The sequence below is a fragment of the Hylobates moloch genome, unplaced genomic scaffold (genome assembly GCF_009828535.3).
Source record: "Hylobates moloch isolate HMO894 unplaced genomic scaffold, HMol_V3 SCAFFOLD_3, whole genome shotgun sequence".
Classification (NCBI taxonomy): domain Eukaryota; kingdom Metazoa; phylum Chordata; class Mammalia; order Primates; family Hylobatidae; genus Hylobates; species Hylobates moloch.
This window is the reverse complement of record NW_026652278.1, coordinates 30,951,127-30,976,913: the sequence shown is the minus strand read 5'-3', so window position 1 is coordinate 30,976,913 and position 25,787 is coordinate 30,951,127. Positions and strand designations below refer to the sequence as shown.

General features: G+C 52.4%; 1 protein-coding gene across 3 annotated transcripts in view; it reads left to right on the top strand.

Moving 5' to 3' along the window:
* The window catches only part of SUFU (SUFU negative regulator of hedgehog signaling), a 131,345-nt gene extending 116,534 nt beyond the window's left edge, over positions 1-14,811 (top strand). For 2 of the 3 annotated variants that reach the window (XM_032179107.2, XM_032179109.2), the window contains exons 13-14: positions 8,547-8,615; positions 11,427-14,811. In XM_032179107.2, coding sequence (XP_032034998.2) covers positions 8,547-8,615; positions 11,427-11,516 — 159 coding nt within the window. In that variant the 3' untranslated portion in view covers positions 11,517-14,811. Of the gene's footprint in view, positions 1-8,546; positions 8,616-10,026; positions 10,153-11,426 lie in introns of all 3 variants that reach the window. The other variant, XM_032179117.2, reaches the window with a different exon arrangement.
* The last annotated feature ends 10,976 nt before the right edge of the window (positions 14,812-25,787 follow it).

Sequence of the window (25,787 nt, the reverse complement as noted above, 5' to 3'; positions counted from 1 at the left end):
AAAGTCCCACTTGGTAACATTAGATTTCTGTCCATGTGGTGTTGGTAGTTACTGTAACAAAAGCTCTGAAGTGTAATATTTGAAATTAGCCCAGCACAAGTGGAAAGGGCCTCCCCCCATTCCCCACCCCCAGCCATGTCCGGGGCTGCTGCCTCTGCCCCCGTGGAGAACAGGGAGGGAGCAGGCTTGTCTCCTGGGTGGAGCTGCTGAGGAGGCTGGAGGTAAGGACAAGCCCCTGAGAGTTCACAGGTCATCATTCCCAAGTATCTTCAGGTAGCATGTGTGTGTGTGTGTGTGTGTGTGTGTGTGTGTGTGTGTGTGAGAAATATTCAAGCACGTTTTCCTGGGACAGTCGGGACTGGGGCCTCCCCAAACTGCAGAATACATTCTACCCAGTTATGTTTCACATCCTCAGCTCTGAACCTATCCTCAGAGCTCTGCCTTCCCCTCCTGGAACGTCTTTCTGCCCTGAGGAGAGGGTAGTCAGCATCTCCAATTTTCAGCAGCTCAAGAACCTTGGCCCCCACAGGACTTGGCAGATGTCACCTTACCCCTCAGTCCCCTGAATGCCCTTCGGACCCAACCCCAATTCCCCAAGCCCCTGACCTCCTAGCTGCTGGGGTTCCCACTCCCAGTGCCACAACCCCCTCACCTCCCTGGCAGCCCCTCAGTGAGCCTGAGGCCCAGCACCCGCTGGCTCCCCAGCACATGGTCCCCTCCCATGGGCTGTTGCCCAGGGAACCGGGGCGCGGTGGGAACGAGCTGCTGGCCTCGGCATGTTTCAATAAAGTTGCTGTGCTGGGAGCTACTCAATCAAAGGCCTGTGTTATGGGCTCATTAGTGTGGTCCACCACGGGGCCGGCTCACAGGAGAGCTCCTGGGAAGGCTGGCGGAGGCCCCACACCCCAAGCACCCACCCTTGATCACCGAAGGGTTTCTCAGGCCCTTTCCAAGGAGCCCTGGGAAACCCTCTGACCCTGCCCCCAGCCGGATTCTCAGCAGTGGAGCCAACACCCACACCAGCCCTCCTCCCCCTGCCAGGCAGTCAGCACTTTCTGCCTCTGACTGCCAGCCAGCCGCCCCTGTTAGGGTCTTGCCACTGTGGTCACAGGCAGCTCCCTTGCTTGTGGGAACCTGGGCTTGTAATTACTTGTGGGCCTCTAGGTCTCCCTCTGGGGCTGGCTGTCTCCCCGGGAGTCTGCAGGACCTCCTAGAGGCCTGGGGTTAGACTTGCAGTCGTCAGTGAGGGCCACTCCACTGGGCCAAGGAGAGCCATGGGTCCCTCAAGAGGGGACCCCAGCACAAAGAGGCCCACCCTTGCTCCCTGCAGGCATCTCTTGCTCGCGCCCCCAGGGTTCTGAGGTATCTCCTTGGGCCTTGTGTGCCCAGGCCCGTTGGGGGCAGAGGAGTAGGAAGGAGTGAAATCCAGTAGACCCAGGACATGACGAGACCCAGTCTTCTGTTCTCTTAACTGCTGCCCGAACTCTCCCATTGGTCCCAGCTGAAACGGAGGGACTGAGATGACTTTGTTACAGCAGCCTTGGAAGCCCTCACTCCCAGCCTTGGCACCTTGTTCTGGCCACCAGCCCAGCCAAGGCCTGTTATCTCTTGGGAGAAAGCGTGGCAGAGACATCCTGCAGGGGGAAGAGTGACAAGAAGAGGCCGAGGGGAAAAGGCAGAAGGTTTGGGAACCCGAGCCCCTTTCCGGAGCCTGTGGAATGGCCCCAGACAGGCCCCCACACCCACCTGCTCCCCAGCCTAGCCCCATCAGTCCAGGCCCAGTAGAGTCAGGGCCCCAGCAGGTGGCAAAGCAGGGCTGTCTGCAGCACCAGGTGGAGCACAGTGGACACTCCCTGCTTTATGGAGGATCTGGGGGTGCAGGAAGCCAGCTCCAGTTCTACAGGCTTTCACTTTCCGGAGAACAGCACCTTGACTCCGTCTGCCCTGCCATTTGCTGTTTTCATCCTTGCTGAGACTGTAAAGCTTATCAGCCAATTCTGGGGCTGTGCAGGAGGCTCTTCAGACCCTGGGAGGGGCCTGCCAAGGTCTGCTCCCACACCTCCTTCCCCCAGCATTCCTCATCCTGGTGGCTTTAACAAGCCTCTCTCCCTTGAGCCTGTCAACACTGGGCTGTTAGTCTTCTGAGCGGGAGCCCAGCCCAGAGCTGAGTCGTTCATCCGTCCCCAGCCAGGGTTGATCTGAAGGGGGATAAGTCTCAGCCCCAGCGGTCACATAGGGGTCACATCACCAAATATGAGAATATTGTTTTAGGCCCTGCAATGCTTTCTCAGCTGTGTGGTGTCTGACAGCTCACCCAGGTGGCGCCCCCAGTCCCAGCCATTCTCTGCCAGTCCTGATGGGAAGCCCCAGGCGTGGGAGAAGACGCCCAGCAGCTGTTCCAAGTGGGCTCTGCTGCTCCAGGCCGGGCTTGGGAAGGTGCTGCCGAGCTCTCCTCTGGACAAGCCCTGCCTTCTGCTACCCATTTGGATATTGTGTAGAAGATGACTTAGGAATCCCCAGCCCATGCCCTGGGCACCTCCTCTTTGGTGCCTCTACTGTTCCTCCTTCCACGGGTGAACCCAGCCATACTTATTCTCCCTGGAGACCTTTGCTTGGACTGCCCCTGAGACCTTGTTGTCCAGGGGGACACCCATTAAGGTTTAGAGCCCAGCAATGCGCCTGGGGAAGTACCCTCCCTTGTAGGAAAGGACTGTGATGCCCCACTGTGTCCCTGGCAGCCCACAGCCAGAGCAGGAGTCTGAGCCTGCTTCTGGCCACCAGAGCCAGCTTTTCACCGCCCACTAAGAACAGGAAATGAGCGAGACCTGTGCCCCCACTGCAGCCCGCTACCTGCTGCACCACACGCCTCTGCCCCCGACCTGGGTTGGGGGTGTTCTCCAGGCTGTTTTCTGGCTTTTGTCTGGCCTGTGGAGTGGGGGTGGGAGGGAAGGGACACAGACAGGACTGCTTCCCCGTCCCTGCCTCCTCCACTGCCATCGTGGGTGCCAGAGCAGCTCCTTGGCAAGCTCTTCCACTGTAAACAACACATTTCCTTCCCTGAGAGGAGGAAAGGGAGGGAAAAGAAAGCCAAACTTGTTGGGAAGCAAGTACAACGTGTCAACATGAAGAACAAACAAGGCCCTGGACAAAGTGTGGATTGTCATACCAAGGGGAAGGAGTGGGCATTGTCAGCCACTCTTTGCAGACTCAGAAATATCATTGACCACAGACATCTGAATCGGCGTCAGATCTGCAGCAGCTGGGCCCCTGCCTGCAGCGCAGCCTGGCTTGCCCAGGGCAGACACTGACACAAGATCACTTTTCGGGTTCCTTTCTGGAACTTGCTGGGGCCTGGGGAATTGGGAGGTTGTTAACAATCCTCCCTCACCACCACCCAGCCAAGCTGGTTAAGGCAGCTGGTGTGAGCCCACTGGAGTAGCTGCTGGCCTAGATTCCAAGCCCCCCTCCCTGGCCAAAGGTGGGAACTGGGGGTAACCAAGATCCATTGCCCCCCTCGAAGCTCAGCCAGTTTGATGGTGGTGAAGTTACAGCCACCAACTCACCCCTGTTGGTTAAGCCTGTGCCCAAACCCCCTTTCCCTGTGGGCCTGAGTATTTCCCCAGCAGCCCCCCACCATGATCTCCTGGGGCACCACTTAAAAATACAAGTGCTGGCCAGGTGCGGTGGCTCACGCCTGTAATCCCAGCACTTTGGGAGGCCGAGGCGGGTGGATCACCTGAGGTCGGGAGTTACGAGACCAGCCTGACCAATGTGGGGAAACCCCATTTCTACTAAAAATACAAAATTGCCAGGCACGGTGGCTCATGCCTGTAATCCCAGCCCTTTGGGAGGCCGAGGCGGACGGATCATGAGGTCAGAAGATCGAGACCATCCTGGCTAACACGGTAAAACCCCGTCTCTACTAAAAATACAAAAAATTAGCCGGGCATGGTGGCGCATGCCTGTAATCCCAGCTACCCGAGAGACTGAGGCAGGAGAATTGCTTGAACCCGGGAGGCGGAGGTTGCAGTGAGCTGAGATCGTGCCATCGCACTCCAGCCTGGAAAACAAGAGCAAAACTCCGTCTCAAAAAAAAAAAAAAAAAAAAAAAGCATGGGCCTTGGCCTTGCCCCAGAGTATTCTGATTCAGGAAGTGTGAATGGGGCCTAGCATCCCCATATTTTCAGAAGCTTCCCAAGGGAGTGTGTTGCTCAGATTGGTGGAGGGTCTTCCTCTCTTATTAGAGGGTCTCCTTCCTCTGAGGGCTGTTTGTGTACAAACATAAGTGTTTTCTGCCTGGCTCTTGGTAAGTGCAAATATCAGTGAGTGCTGTTATCAGTATTATTTCTACTGCTACTTTCTGGGCTAGAGAACTGTCAAGATGTATGTATTCACTAGGCTGGCCTGGGAATTTGCCCCACTGTCCCCACTTGGGAACCATCTCTGGGCATTGGTTTGCCTTCCTTTTCATTGGCCAGTCTGGTTTTTTAGCAGTGTCTGTGACTCTAAGGCTTCCAGCCCTCTTAAGTTGAGCAGGTGGCCAGGAAATGTGTGGCTGGTGGAGGCTGGGACTGCTGATTTTCCAGGTCATTGGTAAAAACCAAAGCTACCTTCACTTCCCTCATCAGAAGACAGAGAAGTCATCCCCATCTCTATAGGCTTCTACAGTTGGGGTGTCTTCCCCAGACAGGAAAAGAGCATCCTCTATCACCATGAGATCAGATAGCTGTTCCTCTAAAGTCCAGAGCCTTGAGCCAGGCGTGGTGGCTCATGCCTGTAATCCCAGCACTTTGGGAGGCCAAGGGATGGATCATTTGAGGTCAGGAGTTCAAGACCAGCCTGGCCAACATGGCAAAACCCCGTCTCTACTAAAAATACAAAAATTAGCCGGACGTGGTGATAGTCACCTGTAATCCCAGCTACTCGGGAGGCTAAGGCAGGAGAATTGCTTGAACCCAGGAGGCGGAGGTTGCAATGAGCCAAGATTGTGCCACTGCACTCCAGCCTGGGCGATAGAGCAAGAGATTCCGTCTAAAAAATAAAAAGAAAAGTCTAGAGCCTTGTCTCCTCTGGGTACCTACCCTTGGGCAAAGTGGGGATGATAGTCACCTCCCTAGCAGAACTGCCATAAGGATTCAATGAAATGACACTGATCAAGCTCTTAGCACAGCACCTAGCACATGGTGGAGGTACTGCTTCTGCTATTGGCCATTTTTACTGTCATTTTTATCATCACCATTCCCATTATTATTCGTGACAGAGCCAAGCAGCTCTGTAGGGACCCAGTGAGCCTCAGGAGTGCCAAGCCCCAGAACTGCACAGGCTTTTCCCACAGTTGCATCACAAGGGCGAGTCTGTTACTTGGGAGAGCTCACAGGAGCTGCCCCATCTTAGCTGTCTATCTCCAGTGTCCTGTTGATAAGATCTGTTAACATTCTCAGCTCCAGGTCTGAAATATACAAAGAACAGGGCCTGTTTGTTCAATCCAACCTTCTAAGGTTTAACTCCCAAAGGAAATTAAATTAGGTGCCTGGAGCTATGACAGTCTGTCGTGTTTCTTTGCAGAGAATGTCACTCAATATCATGTAAATCTCATGTATAATTTTTCCCCTTTAATTCTTTTAAAATAACGTGAAGTTTCCAGCAGGAACCAGCAAATCACCAAAAGCAAAAATGGAGGAGCAGCTAGGGTTTGTCCTCATTTTTGATCTGGCCATCCCCTCCCCCAACCGAGTCCAAAATAAGTCCAACACAGATGGTGCCGCGCATGGTCATTGCTCTACTAAAAGCCACCATAACTCACCCTCTCCCTAGCACCAGTTCCAGACTTTTGTCAGGGGAACCAGCTTAGAACTGAACTCAGTGTTAGTGGCATTACGTTTCCTTGAAGAATAACTCTGGTGTCTCACTGGGTGGCCACGGTCCCTGTGAACCCTCGCCCCTCTTCCTGTCTTCCCTCCATCCCATCTCACCCGCAGCACTTTTTTTTTTTTTCTTTGAGACAGAGTCTTGCTCTATCTCCCAGGCTGGAGTGCAGTGGTGCAGTCTCGGCTCACTGCAAGCTCCGCCTCCCAGGTTCACACCATTCTCCTGCCTCAGCCTCTCCGAGTAGCTGAGACTAAGGGCGCCCGCCACCACGCCCGGCTAATTTTTTGTATTTTTAGTAGAGACGGGGTTTCACTGTGGTCTCGATCTCCTGACCTCGTGATCCGCCCGCCTCGGCCTCCCAAAGTGCTGGGATTACAAGCGTGAGCCACCGCGCCCGGCCGTCCCGCAGCACTTGTTATAGTCCCACATCTATTTACTGATCTGGCAGAAAGCCCCTCCCTCCAAGTTATTTGTGAGTTAGAAATTAGCCCAGCCTGGCCCAGACTGGAGCCATTGTAATATAATTGGGTTTTAGGTATGCTTGTGTTTGTGCTAGCATTTGCAGAGATGGCAACGAGCCCCGGAAATGCCAAAAATATGAATGTAACTTTTGTACTGCTTGAGCAGACTGGTGATAACTGGTGGGGAAACTGAACTTTTGGGGAGGACACCCCTGGGATAAGAGAGTAGGAGGAGCAAGGGCTTAGGTGAGAGGGAGTACGTGTATGGCTGGAGTCTGTAGGCAGAGTCGGCCAGTCCCACTTTGGGGAATTAGGAAGAACTATAGGGGTGCAGCTCCCCGGACTTTGCCAACTTTGCCTCTCCTGCTCTGTCTCTAAGCCTTGTCTCTGTCCTTGGTCGGGGCCCTAGCTCCTAGAACAGAGAGTTTGGTGAGGAGATGTGGACCAGTGGTCAGAGTTATTTTGTTCCTGCTATGGGCTTGGAGCCTGGGAAGGCTGGGTCTCTTGTCTCTCTGCCAGCCAAGAGAGGGTGCTTGTCCTGGTGGGAAATGGGCTGCCTTTATGCCTGTGTCCCTGGAAGGATGAATGGATAAGTCAGTGTCCTGCGGGTGAGAGTTCAGCATTCGGGAGCAGTACTGCAGGCACTAAATTGAGAGTCCAGACATGACCAGGATATGGTCTTAGCCACTCACAAGCCGTGTGACACTGAGCAAGTTACATAACCCGCCTGTGCCTGTTGCCTCCACTGTAAGGAGACAGGGAGATGAGCAGTTAGCACGCCCGGTATGATGGCGGCTTTTCTGCTCACTTGGGGGTAGTGTTCTTACTTCTCACTCCTTCCTCCACCCCATCCACTTCTTGCTTTGGAGACCTCCGTCCTGTGAGCTCCCGAGCCGTCCTGTGTGCTCACCTTCCTTGTTATCTCACAGTGTGGAAGCTTTTGTTCTTGGCAGCTGACAATTCCCAGGGGAAACCTGGTGGGTATTTTTTCAAGTTCTCAATTCTCCTCCTCACAGAGAGGGGTTTCCCCTCAGAGGAGCCCCTCACCTGGATCTTCACCCCATTATCTTTCTTCCTTTGTGCCCTACCTGGGTGCTCAAGGTGTGCAGGAGGAGACAGGTAGAGCTGTGGCCTGGGGGTACAGAAGGGTCTGCAGTGGAGGGAGGCTGGGAAGCCCTGGGGACAAGGACAGGGAAGGGGAGGGGTGAAGGAAGGGGTCAGAGTTGGAAGCGGAAAGACACCCTCACCCAAGGCATGGTGGGGTGCAGACCTGGGATCAGCTTGGCCTGGCTCTGCCTAGCAGCCTGACCAGAGGGGTGGGTGGGGAAAAATGGCCCAGCAGATTGAGGAAGGCCTGGTTTTAGAGGCCCTGAGAGCCCTTGGACGTTGGTATTGACTGTGAAAACTTCTTTAGCAGATGAAGTTGGTGGTTGTGCCAGCCAAATAGTGGGGCCAGACTCAGCATCAAAGCGAGAGGCAATGAGGTGTCAGACTAGAACAGCAACGTGGAATGCTGGGAGGTGACCTAGAGAAGAGGAACCTCAAAGAAGGCTGGAGGAACTCAGTGGCTGATCGAGCACAGCAGGGCAGGGGCTTGGGAGCTTCCAGCCTGGGAGGATGTGGCTACTGTGAATGGGAATGGAAGTTGGGAGTCCCTTTGTCATCTGTAAAATGAGACATTGGTCCACAATCTCCAGATTCTCCAGCTCAGACATTCTTGGATGTACCTTCCAGGGCACTTCCAGATTCCAGATAGGGCTTGTATTCCAAATCCAAACAGATTCCTTTTGTCCTGCTATGGTGAGGGGGCAGAGGGGGACACTAGAGCCTGACTGGGCAGCAGCTTTAATTTAATTTTTTTTGTTTTAACTTTTCTTTTTTGTTCCTTTTTCTTCCTGAGATTCCTTTTTACCAGCTCCACCAGTGTTCATCTCCCTTCTGGGAGCAGCATTCCCAGCTCTCCCAATGTCCTCCCTCCCCTCCCCATTGTCCCCTGACCCCTTTCCTTCTGTGCCTCAGTCTGATATTGCAGGGAGGTGAGGGTGTGGGGGGAATGACAGTTGGGGACAGGCCTCAAACACTTCCCTCTGCCTCTTGAACAGATCACAGTGAGCTCATCTCTCCTCCCTGGTCAGAAGAGAGATATAAAGCTTGGTGGTTGGCAAAAAGATCATACATTTAAAAATAATAATAAAAGCCTGCCTTGTGCCTTCACAGATTCTGTTGACCGAAGAGTTTGTAGAGAAAATGTTGGAGGATTTAGAAGATTTGACTTCTCCAGAGGAAGTAAGCTTGTTTGACTTTCCCTGACAATGGATCCTGTCTCTGGGACCATGTGTGTGCGTGCGTGCATGTGTGTGTGTGTACCTGTGGTGCGTGTGTGCTTGCATGTATCTGTGTGGCTGCATCTGTGGACTCCTCCCCAAGGTGCAGGGATAGGCTGGAGAGGAGACTGTAGATTTCTCTTCTGTTTGTATGCACCCTCACCATCCCCTGCCCTACCCCCAGCTCTTGTAAGGACACCCAGCAAATCGTCTGAATTGCCAGCTCCTGAGAGCCTCATTGAAGAGGAAGCCAGGGCCTTCAGGCTAGTACGAGTTCTCCCCAGCCCCTGCTGTTCCCTGGCAGGTTCTGAACAGAACGCCCATGTCTGTTGCCAGAGAACATTCCACTGGGGAGTTCTGGTGGGCAGCAAGGGACTCCTGCCCTCGCCTCGGGCCACCCAGGAGCCACTCTCCCTTCTTCGTCCTCCAGCCATGAGCTGTCCCTCTTAGTCTCCCTCTTCCAGCCCTGGCTCAGAGCGGGAGGAGCTGGCAGGCTAGCTGTGGCTGTGCCTTCTCTAGCTACTCCTCTGGGGTAGAGGAATGGAGTCCATAATCCCCTTTGTTTTTTCTCCCTTGTTCCCGGCATCCTTATTTGCAGGGACTTACCTCATCCTGGAAAGTCCCTTCCCCTCCCCCGCTCCTGCCCCCAGCACCCCAGTGGGATGGGAGCTTTCCTGGCCTCAGTGCCCCATGGGTTAGTGAACATTAGCAGGCTGGCCGGGCCTCTGGAGAGCTCTTCTGGGCCCTGCCCTGCCTGTGGCAGAGACAGACCCTTCCCTTGCCCTGTCTGCTGGGAAATGTGCTTGGGGGAGAACTCCTTCGCCTCCCAGGGGCCAGGCTTTCTACCAAGAGGGAGGCCAGGCAGGAGCTAGGTTCCAGCCAGGGCTGGAGCTTCCAGCTTCCAGGGCTCCCTAGGCTGCAACAGCCAGGACACAGGCCTCTGATGTTCAGGAAGCTGAGGGGAGTGCACAGGGCGGGACTGTCCAGTCCAGGTCTCCAGTTGGACAGAAACTCCCCAGAGCCAGGGTCACCCCAGTAGAGCAGGGTCTCCTCTGTCCTCTGGGATGCAGCTTGAGAAATTTGTTCATTTATATATTCCAAAGCCATCAAGCACCCAGTCCATGCCAGCCAATCAACCCCCACAAGTCACTGGTCCCTGAGTCCCAGCTCCCCATTCAGTCAGACCAGAGCCAGCTGCCCAGAAGCGCTTCCGGAGAGGCCTGTCGCACTGGGATGGCGCTGTGCCAGGCTGCTGCTTTGAGCTTGGGGGTAGGAGGGGGACAGTCCAGGCAAGAGGGACAGAAGCCTGGGGGGGAGCAGAGGAAAGTAGGTCACTAAAAATGACTTTTTCCTTTTTTTCCTTTTCTGTCCAGAGGCTGTCCCCACACCCTGCCTCACTCGCCACTTTGGTCCTGGCAGAGACAGTCCCCCAGCAGAGGGAGCGAAGAGGGAGGCAGCCAGGAAGGGTCAGGCTTGTCTGCCTCCAGCCGCAGCCCGAGGCAGGCTGAGAACACTGTTCTCTCCTTTCTACCCTGCCCTGACTTCCGGCCTAGCCAAGTTAGAAAAGACAGACCCTGTGCCGGGCGCGGTGGCTCATGTCTGTAATCCCAGCGCTTTGGGAGGCTGAGGCAGGTGGATCACCTGAGGTTGGGAATTCGAGACCAGCCTGACCAACATGGAGAAACCCATCTCTACTAATAATACAATAATTAGCCGGGCTTGGTGATGCATGCCTGTAATCTCAGCTACTCGGGAGGCTGAGGCACGAGAATCGCTTGAACCCAGGAAGCAAAAGTTGCGGTGAGCCGAGATCGCGCCATTGCACTCCAGCCTGGGCAACAAGAGCGAAACTCCGTCTCAAAAGAAAAAGAAAAGAAAAGACAGACCCTGTGTCTAAGTTCCAGTATCAGTCCCAGGCAGTGAGCATTTATTGAGCTCCATCTGTGTGCCAGACTGCATGCAAAGTTCTACAGTAAAGAGGGAATACGAGGCATCGGCCCCTTCCCCTTCCCCTACCAGAAACTCCCAGGTGAATGGGAGAAACAGAACTGTAGGCAAATCAGTGTATCCTGGGATGGGGTGGGAGACGTTTGGCTCTCCTTGGCCACCACTGGGACCACTCTGAGGCTGGTAACCCTGGGAAGTGGTGCAAATGAACACCGGGAGCAGGGTGGGGATTGGCCCCTCTCAGGCCCAAGGGATCACCTCAAACCACACTTGTCCCACTCTTCTGCTCCCACCAAGGCTGCAAGTGTGGTTCTGACTTTGGGGCCGAACTGGGGCCTCCTTCCCTTTGGAGCCTTTGGCCAAGGCTAGAGAGGACAGGTTCCAGGGTTCTTCCTGCACTAGCCTCTGAAAGAGAGGCCATGGCAGTGACAGAGCTCAGGCCACTTCCCCACAGCCTCCAGACCCTCCCCCAGCCCTCATCCTCCAGCCCCAGGGCCTCAGGGAGCAGATTCCTTACGTGCCTGTGGCCAGAGGCAGAACCAAGGAAGTGAGCAAGAGGGAGGTCAGCGTAGTGGAGAAAGGAGGAGAAAACGCCCTCCTCCAACCTGGCTCATTATTGGCAGGCCGTGGGGAAAGAAGGGGTCACCAACTCCAGCTGTTTGAGCCCAGTCTGCCACCTGGGTCTGGCATTTGAGAATGAAGCCAGGCATCCCGTGGCCTGTCCTATCCCTAGCTCCCCGGGGACAGGCCTGGGCAATCTCTGGAAAGAGCACGGTGTATTCTGCTAACCACTCACACTCCTGGTCTGTGCTTGCTCCCTCCACAGTTCAAACTTCCCAAAGAGTACAGCTGGCCTGAAAAGAAGCTGAAGGTCTCCATCCTGCCTGACGTAGTGTTCGACAGTCCGCTACACTAGCCTGGGCTGGGCCCTGCAGGGGCCAGCAGGGAGCCCAGCTGCTCCCCAGTGACTTCCAGTGTAACAGTTGTGTCAACGAGATCCCCATAAATAAAAGGACAAGTATGAGGAAGACTGCGCAGCGCCACCCCGCAGCCCAGTGGGGTGCCATGCACAGGCCACAGGCCCCCCACCTCACCTCCAGCTCAGCCGCACCCCGCCACTGGCTAAGCCTTGTGACCCATCGGGCCAGTGAGTGGGCAAATGCGGACCCTCCCTGCCTGCAGCCCGCACAGATTCTGGTTTGAGGTTTGACTCTGGACCCTGGCTGTGCCCCTAGGTGGAGACAGCCCTCTTTCTCACCTACCACCTGCCGCACAGCCCAGCAGGAGGGAGGCGGACAGCCAGGTGCAGAGCGAGTGGATGCACTTCCCAGCTCATCTCTGGAAGCCTTTGCTACTCAAGCTCCTCTGGCCGCAGAACAATTCCTCTGATCATGTTTGGTTTTCTTCTTCCTTATTTTATTTTGTAGAAACCGGATGGTATTTTATTGCTCTGCAAAGATGTCCAGAAGCCATGTATATAATGTTTTTTAAACAGAACTTCATTCCCCGTTGAGCTTTCGCATTCTGTGACAGAGGCCTAGGGCTGTATCTCTCCCTGGGCTGCCACCAGAGAAGGTGCTTGGTGTTCGCCTGCCAGCCCAGAGCCCTGGAGGAGCCGGCTGCACAGAGAGGCTTTTCTTCCCAGCTGGGCCTGATGGAGCCCGGGGCAGGGGGAGAGTAGAGACACTCCCTTGTGCAGCTTTGAGCCTAGTTTAGCTGGGGCCAGGGAGGGGTGCTACTGGTTTCCAAGTGAATGGGTCTCAAAGACTTGGTGACCCCAGCCTCATCTTCTAGGCCTTTTCCACTCAACCAGGCCTACCTGGGAGAGGGTGAGGTTCAGCATGTCACACACCATCCCCACTGTCACTCAGGGCCTGGGTCTCCAGCTCTGTAACCGGTCCTGTCCCATTTCCTCAGTCCCTGGGCCTCCCAGCCTTCAGGCTGTAGGGCTGCCTTACTAAAACTGAAAAATCCACCTCTTAACATCTCTTTCACTTTGGTTTTGCTAACACTGCTCTCTGCCGCTCTCCCATCCTCCCTGTATCCATTCTTGCCCTATCTTTCATTCTCCACTCCTCATCCCGTCTCCTTTCTGGCATCCTGGCCTCTTGTGGTCCTCAGCCCCTCAACCCCTGTACTGCAGATCTCACAGTTCGCCTTCCAGAAGCCAGCCTATCTCTAGCCCATGGTTTTGGAGTTCCTCTCGGGTTATCTCCCACTCCTGACCTGGAACCAGCAAGCCCCTTTCTTGCCTTCTTACCCCCAACTCTAGGGACGGGACTGTTACAATACTTCAAGATCACTCTTTACACCTCTTCAAAGCAAAGTCATGACCATGCAGGGCTCCTCATTGCTCCCATCTGCCTCTGCTGCACACACAGGCACCACTGGGGATGCCACAGGAGTGCCCACAGGGTGCAGGACTCCGCTGATGAGAGATCCAGCCAAAGAGCTGCCCCCAGGGTATGAGGGCACCAGCTGGGTTCTCCAGGAAGCAGGAGTTGGACCTCCATGGAGCCACTAGGCCTGGCCTCCTCTACACATCCCTAGGGCTATCTGGTTAATTCCATCAAGCTCAGAGTTACAAGGCATATCAGCCTGGAGTATTTGGGAGAGACTGGCTCCAGGTCCCCCCAGCCAAGAGGCAAGCCACTCGGGACCTGATGTCAGCAGCTGTGCCTCTACTGCCCTGAGGACTTACCAGAGGGAGCCCTACTGGCCTTCCCCCACCACAGCAGCCCTGCCTGTGAAGCTCTTGTTTCAGACATTTCACAGGCAGAGAGGTGCCATCAGTTCGCCTCCATTCCTTGCCACCATGACCAGCCTCTCCCTGAACTCTCTCTTGCTCGGGACCTGCCTGAGGGCTCCCTGCTGCAGTTCACCCTGCTTCCATCTGCTGGGTGCCTCCATCATTGGTTGGGTGGGGATGGGGCATTTTCTGAGCTAAGCTTTGTCATTAGTTTGTGAAGCACCTGGTCAGCAACTTGCCCCAGGCCTGGAGGGTCTTTGTAGACTGGAGGTAGACACCAGCCAGCATGGTGGCCCTGTTCTGGGGGAGCAGGGTAAGGCAGGAGGAAGTGGGTGAGCCCCGAGATGATGAGCACATGAAGCCTGTGGCCCCATCGTACCCGCAATATGTCAGGAGACTCACGCTCATCCAAGATCCTGCAGGGGCCAGGCTCCATCTCCCTGGCTCTGAGGGCAGGACAGGGCATCACACATCTCTGACCAGGCCTCCTTTCCTATGGGCATTGGTGCCTCCCAGAGGTTTCTTGGGCTGCTGGCTGGTGAGAGAGGACCCTTAAAGAGGATCAAGCCAAGCTGACCTTGGACCCTGTCCAGCACAGCTTCTGGCACAGGATGCTTGGTGAATGTACCCTTTCTTTCCCTCCCTGCAGCTCTGTGGGAGCCCCTGACCTTGTAGTGGGTGGAGGAGGTAACGGGCCTGCCTCCCTAAATCTGCCTCTTCTGTAAGCTGCTTGGAGACTTGCCTAGTCCTACCTACCCCTCCAGGTCCCCGGTGCTAGAGCTTCTGAGAAGGGCCTTTCCCTTTGCTGTTTGCCTGCTATATAAGGCAGGCTCCTGTGGCTCTGCTGGCCCAGTGTGGGCTGCAGGAGGACTGCAGACTCAGCTGCAATTCTGAGAGGGGTTTGGGAGGCTTGTGCGAGGTCTCAGGCCTGTCTGGGGAGCTGGTGCCTCTTCCTGCCCGTATCTTTCTCTTCCAAGGGCAGTGCTCCAAGGCAGGGACTGGAGAAGCCGAGGGGAGAGTCTAAAAGGGCTAGAGCATTTTTAAAAATAGACACAGGGTCTTGGGACTGGGGTTTCGGATTGAGTTGCAAGCAGGGAGAAAACCTGAAGGTCGGTGCCCCTATGGGGCTGACCAGTAGAGAATTTCCTTTACTGTATTTTTGTATCTGGTCTTCCCTCTCTGGCTTCTAGGACGTCCATGCCAGGTGAGGTGCCTGGGTCCCTGTTACAAGTCAGGAGCCCTGTAGGGAGACCCCTCCTTTTGTACAAGTACCTGAATGCTGCAACAAGCAGATTTTTGTAAAAATTTATATTAGTTTTTAATGTCAGTGGCGACTCGGTTCCTGGGGCTGCAGCCAGCCTGGGACTTTTGTAAGAATTTTTGGGTGACTCACTTAGATGTCGTTTCCTTCTTGCCCCCTCTTCCTCTCTGTAATCTAAGTGCATTAAACATCTTTGCAGAAGTGCCTGGGTTGTGTGCTCATTTCTGGCTGCCTGGAGTAGTAGAGCAGGAAGCCCGGGGCCCTGGCAGAGGGAGTGGGTTGTACTTAGCCACTTAGAAGCCAGGATGGAGGGAGGCCCCCAGGATTGTTGTCGAGAGTGGAGGAGGTGCCAGAGAGTGGGATCACACAGCTGGTGGCTCTTCAGTCATGAAGAAATGACCTTGCAGGGACAGGCTCTCCCTCACTGGTCCTGAATTCCTCTAAGATCAAGGGGGTAGGAGCGAGGAGCAGTCTGGGGAGATGAGGCAGTGGGTAAAGACCCTCTCCCTGCCACTTCATCCCTCTTCTACCCTCCTCTCACCAAAAACCCCTTTTGCCTTAGGAAGAGGGGCCCGGACAGGTGAGGAGCGCAGGCCCTCCTCATCTCCTTTGGAGTCCTTGCCCCGGCTTCCAGCTCCTCTCACATGACATCTCAATTCCACCTCCTAATCCAGGGCCCAGGGGCAGGATCCAGATAGAAGGGAAATTCAGAACTGGTGGCACCCACTGGGTGACACAGAGGCCAGCCCACCCACCCTAGCAACTCCTGGCAGTGGAGGGAGGTATCAGGTATATCCTCCTTGCCTGGACTGCCCAGCTCCTGCCTCTCCAGGGCTGGTGGGCAGCAAAACAGCCCAACACCCAGTGTGAGGAGGCACTGTGCTGGGGGAGAAGGCACTAGCCTGGCAGGCAGGATGAGGGCTGCACCCAGACAGAGTTCTTGGAACCTGTGATCACCTGGGTCCTCATATATTCATTCCTTTCTGGTTTTCTATCCTGGATAGTGGCAGGGGATTTGGCTGGGGCTGGGGGCTGGGGTGGAGGTCCTAGGACATCATAAGCAAGGGAGAGGGGGTGTCAGCTCCTATGAGGGGGCTCTTATGTCCCGTCCCTTCTGTGAGACCTAGCCACGTGAGGGGCCTTTGCTGAGAGGTCCACACTCCTTCCCCTGCAGCCTTTTACTGAACTCTCCAACGGAGCAGTGCAGCAGGCCCTGTCTGGGGCCCTCATGCCCTTTCCCTTTTCTCCCTGGAGACTGGGGGCTGGGGGAGGTATCCTCGTCTGACTTTAGCCTACAAGGACACAGTATCAGGGTGAAGTTCTTGCCCCAGAGAATGCAGAATAGCAAGATCCTCTGCTTAGGTGGTTCTGCAAGACACCAGGCTGACGCTGTTTCTGGAAAGAGAAGGACTCCTGGGCCTAGGGCAGAGACCCTAGCCCTAGAATTAGGGAGGAGAGAGATCTGCCATGCCATCTGTAATATCTCCTCCAGAAAGTCCTGTGGCTTCCTCCCAGGTGTCTGCTTTGCCTCATCTGGGGGTGCTGGGGGCCCTGGGGGGGAGTCCCACAGGCTTCAGCGGGGCCGGGGAGCCTGAGAGATTTGCCAAACTGGCCTGACCAGAAGAAGAATGCAAGCTACAAGTGACTCAACCTAGCCTGCCAGGCACTGAGGCAGCGGCAGGGTGCAAGGGGGTAGGTGGTGGGGAGGCTAGGGTGGGGTGATTTGCTGCTCAGGAGAAGGGGGAAGCCTGCAGGGGCAGGTCTGGATGTGGTGTGAGAGGGGCAGCCATCTGCAGGCCCCTTCCAGGGGACATGGCGGGACTGACCCGTTCCCTCCTTTCCTCCTTATTGCCAACAAGTCTGAGAGGTGAGGGCAGCATGGGGGAAGAAGCAGCTGACTGCTGGTGGGTGTCCATGGCTTGAATGAGCATAACTCTCCAAGTAACTCATAGGACGAGGGAGACTTTGAGGGGGTTATGATGAGAGTAGGTGTCTTACTGGGGCCAGAGAACTGGTCTTACTGGGGCAGAGACCCTCTTCCTTGTTTTTCCAATTTCACCCACCCCCACCCCACACCCATTTCAGTACCACGAGAGCACTGCAAGGACGGAGAATGGAGCTTTTGGGTCTTAACATTTACAAGACAGATGAAGGCCAACCATGCATTGTCAAGCCTCTACAATAACACTGTGGAAATGAACTAGAAAACATTCCGTTGTTCTTTCAACAAGTGTGTGCCAGGCACTCTGTTATATATACTGGGATGCTGGACTCAGGCCCTGCCTTAAGAGGCTCGGAGCGCGGTGAGGGGAAATAGACAAGGAAACAGATACTTATGAGGAAGAACCATCAAAGAGGAAGGCAGTAAGCTGCTTCCTGTCCTACCCCAGCTCCACCACTTATCAGGGTGACTTCAGACAGGTGCCTAACCCAATCTGGGGAGATCCAAAAGACTCCCTGAAGAAGTGACATCTAAGCTAAAACCTAAAGGATGCTTAAGGATGAGTTGAGCAAAACAAGAGGAAGCTTTACTTTCATAAGCTCTCCAGGCAGTCAAAACAACAAGGGTAGAAGCCTTAAAACTCTGCTTGGGAACTAGAGTGCAAATTGCCTGGAGTATATGGTTTAAGGCATCAAGCTTTCATTTTAGGATCATCTCCTTGTCTGCTGGATGGAGAGTGTTTTGAAAGGGAGTAAGAATGAAGGCAAGGTGACCAGTGACGCTTGGATTAGGGTAGAAGCAGTAGGGATGGAGAGAATGGGATTCATTTATTGATTCGACAAATATTTATTGGGGATCTACAATGTGCTAGGTCCCATTCTAGGCACCAGGGATATAGCATTAAAGAAAATACCTCCTTTGACAGATCTTACCTTTTTTTTTTTTTGAGACGGAGTCTCACTCTGTCGCCCAGGCTGGAGTGTGGTGGCGCGATCTCAGCTCACTGCAACCTCCCAGGCTGGAGTGCAGTGGCGCGATCTCGGTTCACTGTAACCTCCGCCTCCAGGTTCAAGAGATTCTCCTGCCTCAGCTTCCCGAATAGCTGGGACTACAAGCACGCGCCACCACACCCAGCTCATTTTTTATTTTTAGTAGAGACAGGGTTTCACCATGTTGGCCAGGCTGGTCTTGAACTCCTGACCTCAGGTGATCCACCTGCCTCGGCCTCCCAAAGTGCTGGGATTACAGGCATGAGCCACCGCGCCCGGCCTCACAGATCTTACATTTTAATGATGGGCGACAGATAATAATTTCTTTTTCTTTTTTTTGAGACGGAGATTCGCTCTTATTGCCCAGGCCAGAGTGCAGTGGTGCAATCTCGGCTTACTGCAACCTCCACCTCCCAGGTTCAAGTAATTCTGCCACCTCAGCCTCCCGAGTAGCTGGGATTACAGGCGCCTGCCACCACGTCCAGCTAATTTTTTTTTTTTTTTTTTTTTTTTTTTTTTTTGAGACGGAGTCTGGCTCTGTCACCCAGGCTGGAGTGCGGTGGCGCAATCTCGGCTCACTGCAAGCTCCGCCTCCCGGGTTCACGCCATTCTCCTGCCTCAGCCTCTCCGAGTAGCTGGGACTACAGGCGCCCGCCACCACGCCCGGCTAATTTTTTTGTATTTTTAGTAGAGACGGGGTTTCACCGTGGTCTCGATCTCCTGACCTCGTGATCCGCCCGCCTCGGCCTCCCAAAGTGCTGGGATTATTTTAGTAGAGATGGGGTTTCACTACATTGGCCAAGCTGGTCTTGAACTCCTGACCTCAGGTGATCCACCCACCTTGGACTCCCAAAGTGGTGGGATTACAGGCGTGAGCCACCATACCTGGTCAGATAATAATTTTCAAAAGGAGGATATATCTTACATAGAGACCCACGCTACAGAGAAAGAGAGGAGGAGGGATAGTGGGGCTGGAGGGAGGGATGCATTTTAAATAGAGAAGTCAGGGAAGGCATCACAGCATAGGTGACATTTGAACAAAGGATAAGGATCTCAATTACCGGAAGAAGTGTGCCATAGGGCTATCTGGGGGAAGATGGGCCAGGGAAACTGAAGAGCACCTGCGAAGGATGAGGGAGTTAAGAAGAAACACACTGGGCATCTTTGAGGAGCACCAGGGAAGCCAGTGTGGGTGCAGCAGAGTGGGAGAAGAGAAGGCTAGAAAATTATACAGAGGCCAGACTGTGCAGGACTTCGGAGGGAATTCTAAAACTTTCACCTTTATTCTGGTTGAATTGAGAAGGCATTGGAAGATTTTGAGCAGAGGAGTGACATTTTCTGATATATATATGATATAAATATATATAATATATTATATAATATATAATATATTTATATCATATAATATATAATGTATTATTAATATATAATATATTATTAATATATAATATATAATATATCATATGATATATATTATATATCATATGATATATAATATATTTAATTATTTATTATTCATATAATTATATATAATTATATTTTATAATTATACATTTATATATAAATAATAAATATATATAACATATTTATATAATTATATAAACATATAATATATATAACATATATAATGATATAAACATATACAATATATTATATATAATGATATAAACATATACAATATATTATATAATGATATAAACATATATAATATATTATATATAATGATATAAACATATACAATATATTATATATAATGATATAAACATATACAATATATTATATATAATGATATAAACATATACAATATATTATATATAATGATATAAACATATACAATATATTATATATAATGATATAAACATATACAATATATTATATATAATGATATAAACATATACAATATATTATATATAATGATATAAACATATACAATACATTATATATAATGATATAAAAATATATAATATATTATATATAATATATTATCCCAAAATGCTGGGATTACAGGCTGGGATTACACCATGCCCAGCCATTCTGACTTATGTTTTTAAAAAACTGGCCAGGGCCTGGTGTGCTGGCTCACATCTGTAATCCCAGCCCTCTGAATCCAAGGTGGGCAGATCACTTGAGGCCAGGAGTTCGAAAACAGCTTGGCCAACATGGCAAAACTCAGTCTCTACTAAAGATACAAAAATCAGCTGGGTGTGGTGGTGCACACCTGTAATCCCAGCTACTTGGGAGGCTGAGGCAGGAGAATCGCTTGAACCCAGGAGACAGAGGTTACAATGAGCCAAGATCATGCCACAAAAAAGATTACCCTGGCTACTACATTGAGAAATGACTCCAGGAGTTAAGGGCAGAAACATGGAAACCAGTTAGGATACACTGAAATAATCTAGGCAAGAGATTATGGTGAAGTAATGGAGAGGTTAAGAAGTAGTCAAGATTTGCTGGCTGGACACAGTGGCTCACACCTGTAATCCCAGCGCTTTTGGAGGCCAAGGCAGGTGGATCACTTGTGCTCAGTAGTTCAAGACCAGCCTGGGAAACATAGCAAGACTCCATCTCTACAAAAAGTACAAAAATTGGCTGGGTGTGGTGGCACACACCTGTAGTCCCAGCCACTCTGGAGGCTGAGGCAGGAAATCACTTCAGGCCAGGAGGCAGACATTGCAGTGAGCCATGATCGCACCATTGCACTCCAGCCTGGGCACTACAGAGAGGCCCTGTCTCAAAAAAAAAAAAAAAAAAGATCTGCTGAAGGGTTGGTTCACCAAAAAGCAGAATATGGCAGCAGGAACAGGTTTAAGAGGGAGCAGAGATTAGTATCCTTTTGGACATGCTGAGTTTGAGATGTTTGTTCTAACTCCACATAAGGATGTCACATGAGCAATAGATATACAAGTGGATGATCTGAGAGATTTAAGAGAAAGATCTATAGGACTGGATACCTGATTGAATGGATAAGGGGTCAGGGAGGGCAGTAAGGGACAGACAGCTGTCAAGGTTGTCTTCTTCATCCTCAGCTTGGTAATACATTTTTGAAGTCCAGGCGCGGTGGCTCACATCTGTAATCCCAGCACTTTGGGAGGCCGAGGCAGGCAGATCACCTGAGGTGAGGAGTTTGAGATTAGCCTGGCTAACATGGGCAAAACCCTGTCTCTACTAAAAATACAAAAACTAGCCAGGCGTGGTGGCGCGCACCTGTATTCCCAGATATTTGGGAGGCTGAGGCAGGAGAATCGCTTTAACTTGGGAGGCAGAGGTTGCAGTGCGCCACTAGCACTCCAGCCTGAGTGACAGAGCAAGACTGTCTCAAAACAATAACAACAACAACAACAACAACAACAACAAAAAACAAGTTGTTGATAGGTCCACCAACTGAGATGGGGAATGCAGGAGGAAGAACAGGCTGGAATGTGAAGATAATGAGTTTGGCTTCCAATACATTGAATTTAAGGTGCCCGTGGGACATCTGTGCAGACAGCACAGATCTGCAACCAGGAGGTGAGGATTTAGCCTGGAGATACTGACTGGGGAGTCATCAGCATGTAGATGGTAATAAAGCTCAGGAGTAAATGAGATAGCCCCAGGGTGTAGATTGGTAAGAGAAGAGGACGGAAAGCAGAACTCTGAAGACTGCCAACATTTATGAGATGGAAATTGGAGACATCTATGATTAGAAGAAGAAAAGGAGAAGCATATGATATCTTACAAGTTAAGGGGACTGTTCAAAAAAGACAAGAAGTGAGGAATTGTTTTTTATTTTTTATTTTATTTTATTTCTTTTTTTATTTTTTTGAGACGGAGTCTCGTTCTGTCACCCAGGCTGGAGTGCGGTGGCGCAACCTTGGCTCACTGCAAGCTCCGCCTCCCGGGTTCACGCCATTCTCCTGCCTCAGCCTCTCCGAGTAGCTGGGACTACAGGCGCCCGCCACCTCGCCCGGCTAATTTTTTGTATTTTTAGTAGAGACGGGGTTTCACTGTGGTCTCGATCTCCTGACCTCGTGATCCGCCCTCCTCGGCCTCCCAAAGTGCTGGGATTACAAGCGTGAGCCACCGCGCCCAGCCGAGGAATTGTTTAGATTGTTTATCCTGGAGGTCACTGGTGAGGAGGTCAGAAAGGGCCCTCCAACTGCTTCCAAGCTAGACCTTCTTTCTTTGCACCATCCTGACAGCATGGAATTGAGGATTAGGGCTTAGAAGCCACTTTCTCCTTGTTTGTTCATTCATTCATTCATTCACATATTCACTTGCCCTGCATACAACCCCCCGTGTGAAGAGATACAAAGCGCTAAAGACAGGCTCTGTCATCAGAGGATCAGGGACCCAGGGGTCATACTGAACTGGATTTCAGTCTCAGTTCTACCATTTAGAACATAATCTTTGATGACTCCAAAATCCCTATCTCCAGGACAAACATCCCCACTGGGCCTGTATATACAATTGTATCCTCAACATTTCCACTGGGATATGAGCCAACTCAACTTAGAAAATCCCTTTACTCACCAGTCTGGGCAACATGGTGAAACCCTCACTCTAAAAAAATATACAAAAATTTAGCTGGGCTGTTTTGTGTGCTTGTAGTCCTAGCTACTCAGGAGGCTGAGGAGGTAGGATCACCTGAGCCTGGGGAGTTGAGGCTGCAGTGGGCCATGATTGCGCCACTGCACTCAAGCCAGGGCAACAGGGTGAAACCCTGTCTCAAAAAAAGAAAAGAGGAAATAGAGAAGAAAAGAAAATACCCTTACTCAAATAATCTAATCCTGTTCAATTTTCCCCTTTTTAGTAAATGGTGCTACCATCAGCCTTTTGTTGAGATCCAAATCGTAGGAATCATTTTTAAAACATTTTTGGATGATAGAAGGGAAAAATAGAGAGAGAGTATAAATATTATAGTATAGCCTGGCACAGAGGCTCACGCCTGTAATCCTAGCACTTTGGGAGGCCAAGGCAGGTGGATTACCTGCGGTCAGGAGTTTGAGACCCGCCTTACCAATATAGTGAAACCTTGTCTCTACTAAAAATACAAAATTAGCCAAGCGTGGTGGCACGTGCCTGTAATCCCAGCTACTCAGGAGGCTGAGGCAGGAGAATCACTTGAACCCTGGAGGCGGAGGTCGTGGTGAGCCGAGATCACGCCATTGCACTCCAGCCCAGGCAACAAGAGTGAAATTCGTCTCAAAAAACAATAATTATAGTATATATAATATATGGTATATTATAGTATATATAATATATGGTATATTATAGTATATATAATATATGGTATATTATAGTATATATAATATATGGTATAGCATATATGGTATATTATAGTATATATAATATATGGTATATTATAGTATATATAATATATAGTATAGTATATATGGTATATTATAGTATATATAATATATGGTATGGTATATATAACATGGTATATTATAGTATATATAATATATACTATAAATACATATAATACATATAGTATATTTATACTATATACTTATCACCATATACAGTATATCCAATACTAGATATAATATGTACTATATATAATAGTATACTATACTTAGTGTACTTATAATAATATATAGTACCTTATAATATACTATACTTATATAGCACACTTATAATAAGCGTACTATTATATACTATATAATAGATATATAAGGAAGGCCCTGTGTGTTCTGGCCCCTGCCTTTCTTTCTGGACACTCGGCCTTCTTTCTGTCCTGGAACCTGCCTGTTCTATTGCTTTTGCATTTGTTTTTTCTTCTGACTGGATCGCTCCTCCCCCAGGTTTCACCTATCTGACTCTTCGTGTGCGTTCAGGTCCCAGCTCAAATGTCACTTTTTCAGAAAGCCTTTGTGTGAGCCTGTTATTCTCTACCACGTAAATTGTCCTACGTATATTTACGTTAAATTTTTTGTACATTTTTCTGGGAATTCTCAGGGCCTAGAAAAATCTTTTGTTAAAGATTTATTGACTGACCATCGACCTTGGCAGATTTCTGCAGTTCTTTAAGCCATGGTTTCCTTATTAATAGAGGAATAAATGCCTATCTTGCTAGGTAGTTTAAAGTGCCAGGGATGAAGGTAAAAGTATTAAGGACATCGGGAAATATCCCCACACTGAACCTTTTGCATTTCCCTGCTCAGTTCCACCGAACTGCTGAGCAGAGCGACAAACGCTCCTTTCCCTCTGGGTAAAAAGAGCTACGGGTCTTCACTTCAGGCCCAGGAAGAGGTGGTCCCACTACGCCGTGGCATCATCGCTTTTTTAACAAGCGCAGAAAATCCCCTCCCATCCCAATGTTTAATATACCGAAGTTTGTGAGAGTCACGTGAGACTCTCGGGTCTGCCCCGCCTTAGAGAGGTGTAGCCTCAGCTTGTGGGCCAATAGCAGGAGCAGCCCCCGGAACAACCCCAACGCGACAGGGAAAGGGGGAGGAGCCGGGCGCCGGGCCCTGCAACAGTACTTCCGGAAAGCACGCCCCGCCCCTTCCTCCACCCCCCGCGCCCGTTTCTTGCGCCAGTGCCGGGTGGGCCGAACCGGCGGGTGCTGATTAAAGGCGCCGCCTGCCGCTTTCTCCTCGCCCCCAGCGCCGCAGCTCTCCGCCCCCTTCTCGAGTAGCGGGACCGGCCTCGATGTAGGGACACCACCCCCCGTCTCCTTCCGCCCCAGCCCGGGAGCTGGGCTCGCTGCAGTCCCCGGCCCTCCCGCTTCCCCACCCTGCCTGCCCCGCTCTGCTCCGAACCCATTGTATACGGCCGGCTGCGGACTCCCAGGCCGGGCCGTGGCGGGGGCGCCGGGACCCCCGAGTGCCCCTCCGGCTGGTCCCGCGGGCCGCGGCATCTCCGCCGTCCGCCTTCCTCGCGGCGGCGGCGGCGGCGGCGGCGAGGGCGCCCTTTCCTCCCCGCGCGGGTGACGGGGACGCACCCCCCACCCCGCGGCGCCCCTTCCCGGAGGGGGAGCCGGGCCCGAGCAAGTCGAGGCAGGAAAGGGCCGCCGCAGACTGCCCGGCCCGCGGATCGTTTTTATTATCGAGATTATTATTAAAAGGGGGCGGGGACCCCACGACGTGGGGGAGGGGCTGGATATGCAGGTATTTTTATTAAACAGATTATTCCTGAAATAATAATACGCGCAAGATGGCTGAAGGTGGCTGTGATGAGAGTGTTGGGGTTGGGATTTTTTCTTCCTTTTTCGTTTTTGATCTGAGGATAAAGCTGTGAGGCGACAGCCGCTGCGGAGACCCTGCCCGAAACGCCGTCCCCTCCCTTGAGAAGCCGCGGGCAGACAGACGGACCTCGGACCGAGCAACGGGCGCGGGCCCGCCCCGGACGCGTCGCCTGGGCAGCAGCCGGGGACCGCGGGCGCTCGCCTTTCTGCCGACTTCTTCCAATTCTCATCTTTTTTTATTTTTTGGACAGGACCGGGGTGGGTGGAGCAGAGGTGGAGAGAAATCGGGACTTGGCATTTTCTCCCCTCTCTCTCTCCTAATTTGTTGGAGGCCGCCAGCCCTCCCCTTGGAAAAAAAAAAAATCCCACCAAAAAAAAAAAAAAAAAAAAATCAGGAGCGAGAGGACGCCGCGGGCCCCTCAGCGAGCGCTCCCAGACCCCGGCCGCCGCCGCGGAGCCCAAGATGGCTGGGCGCTGAGTGAGGCGGCTCGGCCTGGCCCTGCCGCCGCAGGCTGCCTCCGACCGCAGCCCCGAGCCTTCCAGGCCCGAGCAGAGGCCGAGAAGAAAAGAAAGTGGGGGGGGAGGGGGCCGGGGGGGCGAAGGGGGAGGGCCAGGGGAGGGGAGGGCCGGGAGCCGAGCCTCCTGTTCATTAGCAGTTGAGAAAAATTCCTTTCTAGTTTGATCAATCCTTGTTTTCCTCGGCAGAGCCCGGGCGCCCGCCCAGCGCGGAGACGGGCGCGCGGGGTCTCTCCGCGGCGGGGACGCCGGGCCTCGGGGGAGCGCAGAAGTAGCCGCCCGGGGGTCAGGCCGGAGCGCCGCCGGGGCTTCTCCCTCCCTCCCTCGCCGGTTGCCTTTTTTTCCACTTCTCTCCCTCCCCCTTCCGTTTCTATTTGTGAAGGGAGGAGGAAGGCAGAGGCGGGCTGGTGTCTCTGGCCGGGGACTGGAATTTCATCTGAATGACTGCCCCTGCGCGCACGCAACGCCCCGGAGTCGGCCCGCCCGCGCCCCGCAGCCCGCGCCCGGCCAGCCAGTCGGGGGACGCCCGCACCGTGGCCCGGGGACCGCCGGCCCGCCCCTC